The 11,630-nt window shown below is 37.7% G+C and overlaps 1 protein-coding gene across 2 annotated transcripts in view; it reads left to right on the top strand.

The window, feature by feature from the left end:
• Positions 1 to 828: 828 nt before the first annotated feature.
• The window catches only part of IL7R (interleukin 7 receptor), a 28,582-nt gene continuing 17,780 nt past the window's right edge, over positions 829 to 11,630 (top strand). The window contains exons 1-2 of one of the 2 annotated variants that reach the window (XM_030331427.1): positions 829 to 997; positions 5,508 to 5,646. In XM_030331427.1, coding sequence (XP_030187287.1) covers positions 916 to 997; positions 5,508 to 5,646 — 221 coding nt within the window. In that variant the 5' untranslated portion in view covers positions 829 to 915. Of the gene's footprint in view, positions 998 to 5,507; positions 5,647 to 9,419; positions 9,512 to 11,630 lie in introns of those variants that run through there. The other variant, XM_030331434.1, reaches the window with a different exon arrangement.

Genomic DNA, 11,630 nt, shown 5'->3' with positions numbered 1-11,630 from the left:
TGCAAATGCCATATGTTCCTGAAATGTGTGGAAATCACATTGTCAGAAATAGAATCCTATTATAAATACACTGAGAAAATAACTGTTTATCTATTAAACAAGGGATCAACAGTTTTTTTCTGTGAAGGACCAGAGAGTAAAGATTTTACGGTTTGTGTGCCATACAGTTTCTGCCACAAGTCCTCAGCTCTGCTGCTGTAGCACAAAAGCAACCATGTTTCAATAAAACTTTATTTGCAAAAATAGGTGGTGGGCCAAATTTTGCCCTTTGGCCGTAGTTTGCCAACTTCTAAACTAAATAAATAATTCTTGAATGCCTACTTTGATCAGTGAAGTATAAGTATTGGGATACACAGAAAACAAAATGAATTTCTTGTGAAATTCTCTAGTGTATATGTTCAGAAATTGGAGATGATCTATTTTAAAATAATCTGCAATAAAGTACTTAATAAAGTGCAGAATCTTTCCTTAAAGCAAAACTTACCCCAATCAATTGATTAGCTCTGTAAGTTTACAGTTTTGTTTTGTGATTATTTTTTGAACTGAGCCTTATTCACACTCTATAGTCTCAGGTATCTTGGACTATATTTGAATGTACTACCTTATTCTGGAATAAACACAATAAGTTTGGGGACTTACAGGAATACCAAAGAGGTACAATAATTCAAATGCTCTATCCCTTCATTTCCTCTACCTCTGCTTACAACAGCAATACTTTTACTCAGACTTCCTGTTTCTGGCACTTGCCTTCTTTTTTGCTGTGTTTATACTTCCCCCTGTCTGTGGTTAAATAAGTATAAAGTGCTAAAGCTGTAGATTGGTGCCTCTCTCTCTCTCTCACTGGTGCTCTGTCTCTCATTCATTCCTACACACAGGCTCACACACCTCCCCTCTCTTCTCTTTCTCTCTCTCAGAATGATGATTCTAGGTACAGCTTTTGGTATGGTTTTCTATTTACTTCAAGTCGTTTCTGGAGAAAGTGGCTATGCACAGAATGGTGAGTCATTTCTAACTTTTCTTTAGGATTTCAGGTTATCTCTAGCATATGCTTGGGTTACTTAGATCCCCAAAGACCTGATCTGGACACTGGGTTAGAATGGAGTTGGAGAATTACCATATATTCTGTCATTTTTCTGTCATTTGTAAGTTCTAACCACGGGGACAGGAGGCCAGGAAACAATATTGTGGGTGGTATAAAGTCTTAGCATTGTCTAGAAAGAATGCATTTAACTCTATAAATGTGGATCTTAAATGTTGGTCAATGTTTCTACTCTTACAAAAGGAATACCCATATAGGTGCAATGGTTGTGCTTGTTGGAGAATCTCCAAGGTAATTTAACCTTGTTAAAAAAATCAAACTAGATTTATTTTGTTTAGTTTTTTAAGAGGTTCCAAAAGCATAACTCTCATGATAAAATAGTTTCCAGAAACAACAGCTTTGTCTGCACTTACCATCACCATATCTCCAGCACCTAAAAGTGTCTAGAACATAGTAAACATTCAATATTTGAATTGAATATTTGAAAATTCCTTCAAAATACTTCAGTTTTGATATTTATGTGAGATTCTTACTTAGTGAATAATTGAACAGAGAAAGATCTGTATTAGTTGTCTCCTAAAAATATATTTAATTGCCTTCATACCAACACATTTATCATCATATAGTAATTCCCTTTGGGATCCTTGAAATACTTAGCACCTACAAGCCAATGCTATCTACTTAGGAACTAGGTCATAATGACAACACAATTGTAAACAAAGACAAAATGGCAACAAGAGGAGCCACCTGGGAATTTGAACCACCCATTTGCTCCCGATAATTAAGCTCTTTGGCTCTAAGAGTTGAAAAGCATTTTCCTATCAAAGATACCAAAGACATCAGCTTAATGATTCAACTTAGATATGTTAAGTCATGTAATTACTAAGGGTGGAAATCCCTAGAATATTTTCACTAAGGGAATTGTCAGAAAGCTGACATTTTTCAGTGTGACTGTATATGAATCACTTTGTGGGGATGATCATAATTCCTTGGTACATGTCCCCTTATATTTGCACAGATAGCTGCTTGGCAGGTAACACCTACTTTTTACTCTTTGGAGTATAATATTTTCCTTCTATTTCTCCCTGATGGCCATACTTTTTAAAAAAAGAAATAAGAATCCTAATTGAAAGCTGAGTTTCACTTCAACTTTTCAAATTTCAGTTTTATTTAGGATATCTATAACCACCCATCCACATTGATCACCTCAAAATACTTTTCAGTTTGGGGTGTATAATAATCCACTGCTCTTTGTTGAAAGATTAGTTTGTTGATAACCACAAGGATGATAAAGAGAAGAAAGGGATATTTTTTAATAATCCAAACCATGTATGTTTTTGATCAACTAATTCCTTTCAACAGGAAGACTTCCAAACCACACGGCCTTGTCAATAATGCATATTTTAAAAAACTAAATTTTTATAGACAAATATGCTTAGATAGTATTGAAAGAATAGTAAGTTAACTCACTGTTGAAAAGTTCTATGTAATTTCAAAATCATAGTAATAATACCTTTGACATAGAACTCTTTCAAAGGATCCCCAAAGGTTTCATGTAGATTCTTAGAATTAGAATTCTTGTGTTACCGTTTCATTACTTATTTCTCAAAAACAGAAAAATGATAATAATCATAGCTAACCCTTATTCGGTGCTTACTATGTTTTTTTTAAATTTTTTTAATGTTTATTTATTGTTCAGAGACAGAGACAGAGACAGAGTGAGAGTGGGGGAAGGGCAGAGAGAGAGAGACACAGAATCCAAAGCAGGCTCCAGGCTCTGAGCCCGATGCAGGGCTCGAACTCACAAACCACAAGATCATGACCTGAGCTGAAGTCAGATGCTTAACTGGCTGAGCCACCCAGGTGCCCCAAGGTGCTTACTATGTTCTAAGCTAACTCTTTGCATATATTTGTTCAATGATTTCTCATATAATGTGAATTTTCATATCAAAACACTGAGGTGTAGAGAGGTTGAGTAACCTGACAGGGACCACAGTTACAAAGTAAAATAGGAAGAATTTAAACCCACATCTGTCCAGCTCTGGTGTTGGAGGTTTTAACCACTGTGTATAATACTCTAAGAATTTTTCAGCTTACGTCAGGTAGAACATTCTCTTTGTAAAATGCCATGCAATTTTGCAAGTTGTTGAGGGGAATTTTTCTCGGTTACAAAGCAATTTTGCCCAGTAACATCTCCTAAAGAGCCAGTAAGCTGCTTCTCAAAACATAGCCACTTTAATTGTATGACTAGTGTTTTGTATATTGTATAAGCATATACATCAGACACACTTCACCAGACTGGATGGCTAAGGGTGGTAGGAATGCCTCGTTCTGCTGGTGCTCAGCATCTGCTAGTCTATGCTCTCCGGTTTATCTTGTATATTGTATTATATTGTATATTGAAGAATTTTGGACACAAAACTGATCCACAGAAGTCTGAATCCAAATAGTAATGTAGGTTCTGTTGTACAGGATTGGTGGAAGATTTAAAGAAGAGAAAACCTCAAAACAGAATGAGGACTGCTGTGTAAAGGCAGGCTACAACCACCACTGTTCCACTGAGAAAAGGTTTTAGGAGACGAGGTTTTAATACTATCAGATTAGGAATGAACATGGTTTAAAGTGTGAGCCCTAAATAGTGGGTTGCCCCTCATTATTTAAAACTGTCATCAGGGAGCACCTGGGTAGCTCAGTCAGTTGATCGTCTGACTTTTGATTTTAGCTCAGGTCATGATCTCACGGTCATGAGATCAAGCCCCATGGCAGGCTCTGTGCAAAGCATGGAACCTGCTTAAGATTCTCTGTCTCTCTGTCTCTTTCTCTCTCTCTCTCAAGAAACAAACAAAAACCTGACTGTCATCAGGAAGGGGTCTATACCCTACTGAAATTACATAAGGAGTCTTTGCTTGTGGCAGAATTGTAAGCCTATGGATTCTAGGAACGGTCAGATAGAGCAGCACCCACAGCTTTTTATCTTGATGTAGTTTTTCAAGATTTGTGGCTTTGACTGAACCAACCTGTCACTCATCTAGTTGGTCCACTCCACTCACAACCAGCTTTACTAATTTTCCCACAGAACTACTTGGTAATTTAAGTAAAAAGGACCTTCAGGATACTCAATGGGTTTGATTTTAGTATATTCTGTATCCTATTTGAAGCTCTAGAAGCTTCTAATTTCTAGCATTGATGGGCCAAAGTGATTTTTAGTAACAATGGACCTAGAAGCCATCATAAGCTCACACTTGATTACTCTGAGAATGGCTTCGGTTATTCTGGATTTTCTCAGGTCTCAGTCCAAGTATATTTGCTGATACATTTTTTTCTATTAAATATTATGAAATATAGATACAAAATGTCTATTGAATCTTAAGGGCCTCAACCCAGTTTAAAAAATCAAATACAATCTATGACAAATTGTACTTACCAAAAGTGACTGACAAAAGATTCTGGCTCACTACATACTTTCAGAATTCTGATAATATCTTAAGATACAGTATCTATAGAAGAAGGATCTATAAGCACTGAAGTAATACCTATAGGATTTGTAGGAAAGTCCACCAGATCTGAGTCCCAGCAGATCTAATCTAATCACGTTTGCCTTAGTAGCTTAAGACAAATTGCTTTAAATAAATATTCACACAATGGAGATAATCAATTGTACTTTTAGTTGGAATTCCTATTCAGGTAAGGGAAATCTATCCCTTAAAAAAGTGAACTTCTGACTGTATGATAGCTCTCATCTTCCTTCATTCAAAAAATATTTGGGAGGAAATAAATGAAGATTAGTAATAGTCAAAGGCTAGGTAGCATTTGAATAATAGAGATAGAGTATCTCTTATTTGAAATTCACTAATTAACAGAAGAAATTATAGTGTAAAAAGGAAAGTGTATGTTTAGTATTTTACTCTAGATCTCTAATGCACTAACCCAGTGTCAGAGGTATTTAGAAATATTTGGAGATAGGAGCACTGGGGTGGCTCAGTGTGTTGAGTGTCCAACTCTCCATTTTGGCTTACATCATGATCTCACAATTCATGGGTTCCAGCCCGGCATTGGGCTCTGCGTTGACAGCTTGGAGCCTGGAGTCTGCTTCCAATTCTGTGTCTCCCTTTCTCTCTCTCTCTCTCTCTCTTTCTCAGAAATAAACATTTTTTAAAAAGAAAAAGAGTATAATGTATTTAAAAATGAATATTTGGAAGTTATTTATTAATTTTTATGATTTAGAAAAATCATTATGATTCTAGAAAAATCTGTGCTCTTTAGGTATTATTTTGGTTTGGATTTGGGATCTTTTCTGCTTTGGTTTTAGTTTTTCTGTCTTTTGTCTTGGGCTTTTCTTCTTGAGATAAACTTATAACAGCTCCCTCATGTCTGCCCCCAAAGGCTGCCATTTCATTAATGTCACTCCAGATTTCAAAAGGATGCACATATTTGCCCCATTAACAACTACAGGTTTGTTCCTCCCCAGGAGACTTTGATGATGCCGAACTGGATGACTATCCATTCTCGTGTTACAGTCAGTTGGAAGTGGATGAATCCCAGCACTTGCTGACCTGTACTTTTGACGACCCAGATGTCAACAGCACCAATCTGGAATTTGAAATATGGTGAGGAATATTGGCTCCTACGGGTGCCTGGAAATCCTGTCTCTCTTTTCATGTACTACGCAGCAAAGGAAAGAGTATGGAGCATAATTGTCAAGTACTAAAATCGAATGAATTCCCAAAACTTCCTGAAACCCCTTGTTCTTCACCAAAATACTCCAGCAAAGATACTTTCATAGGTTCTCCTGTCAGTCAGTCCTTGCTGGTACAGCAAGCTGATGGTATGGAACTTGGAGATCTCCCAACCCTCCTGACTTCATAGCAGACTTTAGCATTTATTTTCTTTTAATATTTTATTTAGTTTTGAGAGCAAGAAAGACAGGGCACAAACAGGGGAGGGGCAGAGAGAGAGGGGGGAGACACAGAATCCAAAACAGGCTCCAGGCTCTGAGATGTCAGCACAGAGCCCGACGCGGGGCTTGAATTCACAGACCATGAGATCATGACCTGAGCCGAAGTCGGACACTTAACCGACTGATTCACCCAGGTGCCCCCTTCATAGCAGACTTTAAATCTTGCTTTCTTAGAACACTCCTCCCCCAAAATTTATCTGCCTGAGACAATCTAGTGTCTTGCTGCACTCTGGAGGGCTGTTGCCTGTTTTCTAATCCCAATACCAGCAACGTCTTAGCTTTTCAACCTAAAGCAAGCTATGGAACTCATGTAGGCCTCAAGTTCTTCACCTGTTAAATGAGTTGTACAAATTCATAGGGAGGTTTGGATAAATAAATAATGTAATACTTTAATAATTGAATTAAAGGGGTGCCTGGGTGGCTAAGTTGGTTGAGCATCCAACTCTCCATTTTGGCTGAGGTTAGGATCTCATGGTTTGTGAGTTCGAGCCACACACAGGGCTCTGCGCTGCCAGCATAGGGCCTGCTTAGGATTTTCTCTCTCCTTCCTTGTCTGCTCCTCTCCCACTCACTCTCTCTCTTTCTCTCTCAAAATAAATAAACTTAAAAAAATAATAACTTAATTGGAAGACATATCCATATATAATTATTGGGAAAGAGGCATTAAAATAAAAAAATCTATGAATACAGACCTAACTTCCACCTTCTTGGCACAGTTTGACTCTAGATGGTACCCTTAGTATCAATTTTCCAAAAATCAGCAGGAATAATCTGGCTCTTGTTTTCATAAGGCCTCAGGGAAAAGGCAAAGAAAAAAAGTCTCTCTCTGGTTTGAAAGTTTGGTGAAAAACTCAGAGAGTTTTCTTCTCCCTCCATAAACCATCTCATTGCTTTGGGTTACTGTCTCTGATGACTTGAAAAAGATACTCCAACATGAAATTCTAACTTAGCGCTATTTCCAAATTCATAGCAAATGCCCTAAGTAGGTTCTTACCAAGAAAAGGGAGTCAAGACCCACTAGTAGTAAAAGAGGGCTTCTTAAATTCAGTAGACTCTCACCAATCCCCCTAATATATGGTCTAGACAAGCCCTAAATTCCATGCCTTACATTAAATTACAGGAGCTTCCTGAATGTGCTCATGCAATGCTTCCTGATGCAGTCATTCGAGAACACAATCTTGGACTTGAATTCCATTGTGTGTTCTCAGTCTGCTTCTTGGTTCACTTCTATAACACACTTTCCAGGAATAAAATCTGTCAGGAGAATAGGAATCTACGATGTCCAGAATCTATACTGCAACTAAACTACACTAAAACAGGCAAACAGCTTATTCCAGCCATGTGCTCCTTTTTATGGACAAAATCCCCTCCAACAGTTATGTGACTTTGGCTTCTCCACCACGCTATTTGGTGGACAGCAGCGTTCATATAGTTTCTCCTCAGGAGGCTGAGGCTGACCTTTCTGTCCACTTTCACTCACACCACTTCCTTGACCACTTGAACAAACTTGCCCACTTCCTTTTGCAAGTCTTTTGATTACTTCTGTCATATTATAATCTATCTGCAGCATCCAATGGGGGTTTACAATTGGGTTTATGTATTTTGGTTGGAAAGGGATTGTCTTAAGACATGTTTTCAGTGTGAAACACTAAGTATGAGGAGGTTAAGGTGATTCTGGAGAGCATCTGTGTTTGTGAAGGTATCCACACTTTGAGGGGGACTTTCATGCAACTCCTAATCCCAGGAGGAACATTGTTTCTCAAGTCAAAGTCATTTGGAGTGCTGTATTTGCCTACGAGGCTAGGTTGCTTTGCCAATGTAACTAGCTTCATTGGAGCTTTCTGTTCCTTTAACATGTTTATAAAGAAGAAATTGGAAATTATTGAAAAATGTACTTTCTTCTGAAGTCTTTTCACAGGTGGAATTGTTGACAGAAACCAGATGCTGTTTCCCAGCAGGCTTGTTAGGGGCATATTCCTAGAAGAGTTTACCACCTGCCTGATCTGGTCACCAGTCTCCTGGGGTTAGAAACCAAATTACTTGGTGTTCAATGAAAGGATCCATTTCCCAGGAATGGGCTTGGATTAGCCAAAATCACAGAGTTATATTACCAATATGCCAATTGAAGATTTCACACTGATAGATACAATTATTATAGATACCCAAATATTCACACTGGGCTCAGGACCAATAGAAGTGGGTGTTTGGGGAGAAGAGGAACAGAGTAGACCAATGGAGTATATGTCCATATAAATCCACTCTTACTGAGGGATCTGAAAATTTTTTATTCACCAGAAACTTAACCACCTCTCAGGTACCTGGAATAACACAACAGAGGCACTAAAAGCAAGCACCTAGGTTAGAATCCCCATAGTAACACTTAAGGAGCTCTGTGACCAAGGAGTTGCTACTTAAGCTCTCTGATCATAACAACCACATTGCATTGGGGTGGTTGGCATATGGTCAATACCTGTAAATAGTACTTAATTCTCAATGTAGATTGATTTTTATTAAAAATGAGATCAAAAAGTTGTTCAGTAAATATAGAAGCAAAACAAAGGAAATTTATTTGTTGGTTTTATGACTAGAGTTAGTTGGGGCACCTGGGTGGCTCAGTCAAACATCTGACGTCAGTTCAGGTCATGATCTCGCGGTTTCTGAGTTTGAGCCCCACATTGGGCTCTCTACTGACAGCTCGGAGCCTGGAGCCTGCTTCAGATTCTGTGTCTCCCTCTCTCTCTGCCCCTCTGCTGCTCATGCTCTGTCTCTCTCTGTCTCTCAAAAATAAATAAATATTTTTAAAAAAATTTTAAAGTTTAAAGTTATTTGGTTCAGATCTCAAAGTGCTTAATGTTTTAAGACTAGCTACCAGCACTTAAACATCTAGGTATCTCTTTAAAAATCAGATTTGATAATAACAGGCCCATCCAGCAAAAGGGCCTGAACAGAATTCCTGCTGCTTCTGTGGATGAACAATTAAATCTCAGCCCTGAACGTAAGCCCGCTTTTCGCATTTATGTTACTTTCGTAGACACTGTGGGCACTTGACTTTGGGACCCTGCTTTCTAGATGCTTATATAAGGTCCATGGTCAGCTCTCAAAGGCAACTGATTTTTTTGTTTGTTTCCACATTCTTGGGAGCATCACAGTCACCTCCATGTGCCACCTACAGATAGCACTTCCTATCTGTCATTTTTAGTTTCTATGATTTACCACCAATGTCACAGGCACCCTGCCAAATTTATCTCATATTCTAGAGTTACCTAGCAATATCTGCCAGGGGTTATTAATTTAGTCCTTCTCCAGTAAACCATGCTAACTTTCAAAGTTGCTAAATATTTTTGAGATAGATTCTGTCTTTAGAGGCCAAATGAGGAACAAAGGCTACAGTTTTTGTTTCTGTTTTTTAATGTTTCCATGTAGGTATCTGTCTGCCCCATCAGGAGAAATGCATTTATCAAGCTAAACCAGACAAGATTGAAAGAGATTTAGGAGGCTGGAGCTAAATTGAAGAAGTAGGCACTATGGTCTCCCCAGGAGTCTCTCCCTATTTTCAGAACAAGAGGGTTTGTGTGAGTGGGTTACTGTTGATGCCCTCTGGGAAGGTTGTATAGGCCCAAATTTGTTGGCCTATAGTACTACTGGGGTCAAAAGTACATGAAAAAAAGCCACCCCAGAAGTAAAGCCAGTAAATCACTGAAATAGTAATTTCTAAAAGTTTATTGAGCATGTACCAAAAAGACAGTTTGCAAACCAGCTGTGCTCAAACTAAAATATAGAATGAGGCTCAGAGGTATATTGTTATAAAGCAACTTATATAGTGTAAAGACAATGAGTGTCTATTCTTTACAATGATTGGCTATAATATTAGAATTTTCTTAACCAAAAGGAAATTGGTTGGTGGTTACCTCATATTAATTTTGGCAAATGGTTTAAGTTTTGCTTATGATTTTCAGAGGCATAAACAAGAAGTGACCCAGGTTAAGTTAATCTTGCTTGTCTTGTAAAGTAAGCTAAAATGATATTTGCATATATGACGAACTTGTTTTGTCTGCTCAGGGAATTTTCAAGTGCGGTCTCTGTGTTTAATTTTAACATTGGATACTTGTGGTGCTTTTTTCTGCCCCCAAAATACCCTAGAATTTTGGGTATTTCCAACAGAAATATAGTATGATCCATAAATATGTGAGCCACATATATAATTCTAAGTTTTCTAGTAGCAACATTTTAAGAAATAAAATATAAATAGGTGACATTAATTTAATTTAATATATCTGATTTAACAATACGCTTTAATATACTATATCCAAGATATTATCACTTCAACATGTAATCAATATAAACACAAACATTAATGAGATATTTTACATTACTTTTTGCATCTTCAAAATCTGTTGTATATTTTATAGTTAGAGCACATCACATGTGATATTTCAAGTGTTCAATAACCACATATTGGGAGGTGGTTATTGTGTTGGACAGTGTCATTCTAGAATACGTCTAACCTTAACAATACATATTTAGTAACCAAGGAAATTGTTTCAAATTAGGTAAGTGAGTTGAAATGAATTACATTGAATTGAGTTGAGCTCATGGGGAATACACTAAGTTTCTTCCATTTGCCTGAAGCCAGTGTCATTGGCACAAAGAAGATTGTCTATTCCAGGCCATAGGTTCTTCTCAGCAACAAACATGGCTTCCCCTCCACATAGGGTGGCTCCTGGAATTCAGACCCCTTAAAAGGATGCCCAAGCTCAAAAGTCAGCCATAGGGTGATCCTTTATTTATTTACTCTTTTTTTGCTCATTTATCTTATTTTCCAAAAAGTGGGAATAAACCAAGAATGCCATTTTAGGTTCTTTTTAAATTTCTAACTATACGAAAAACTTGCTACCTGTTAAGGATTTATAATTGAATATTGTACTATGCTTCACTTAAAAATATATTGCAAACTCATTGACTGAACTAAAAGGCATTGCCTTTCTAATTTCTCCACATCATATGTTTACCTAAAATTCAGAAATGGGATCATGCTCTAATTCTCCCCCTCTATCTTTATCAAATTATGAAATGTAGGCTATCTTCAGAACTGTCCATATGACATTCCTCCCAAGTTTGTTCCCTGGTATCCATCTGGCCCAACTTAAAAATTTGCTTTTAATATTTACTCTACTCCAAGGGGGAAAACCCAGTTAGCCCAATGAGGGACACACTCACTAGAAACTCCAACACACTCACGTGCACACACATACACACACACACACACACACACACACACACATTTAAAGCCACACAGCTGCATACCCTGAAAGATTAACAGTTAACAAAAAAACTATAATTGGGGGAAGGTGGCAATTTTAAGGGATGTTCCACAAATAGTAAATATATTTAGCCAATTAATAAACTTAAAATTTCTTGACCCATCTCTGTCTTTGTTTGAATACAGGAATGTAACTAGTCACTCAAAGACCACAGCAGCCTAGAACAGGGAGATTGTGCTCCTACAGCCGAGCCATCCTCCTCAGATTTTAACCCCACACCCACCTCACCTCAAGCCACACAGACATGTTCTTTCTGCTCAGAATCCAGCACAATCCTGGAAAGGGCTCACTTGAGCACATGTTGAGGAAAGTG

The sequence above is a fragment of the Lynx canadensis genome, chromosome A1 (assembly GCF_007474595.2).
Source record: "Lynx canadensis isolate LIC74 chromosome A1, mLynCan4.pri.v2, whole genome shotgun sequence".
Classification (NCBI taxonomy): Eukaryota; Metazoa; Chordata; class Mammalia; order Carnivora; family Felidae; genus Lynx; species Lynx canadensis.
Note: the sequence above shows the minus strand (reverse complement) of the source record. Positions and strands in the feature narration are given on the sequence as shown.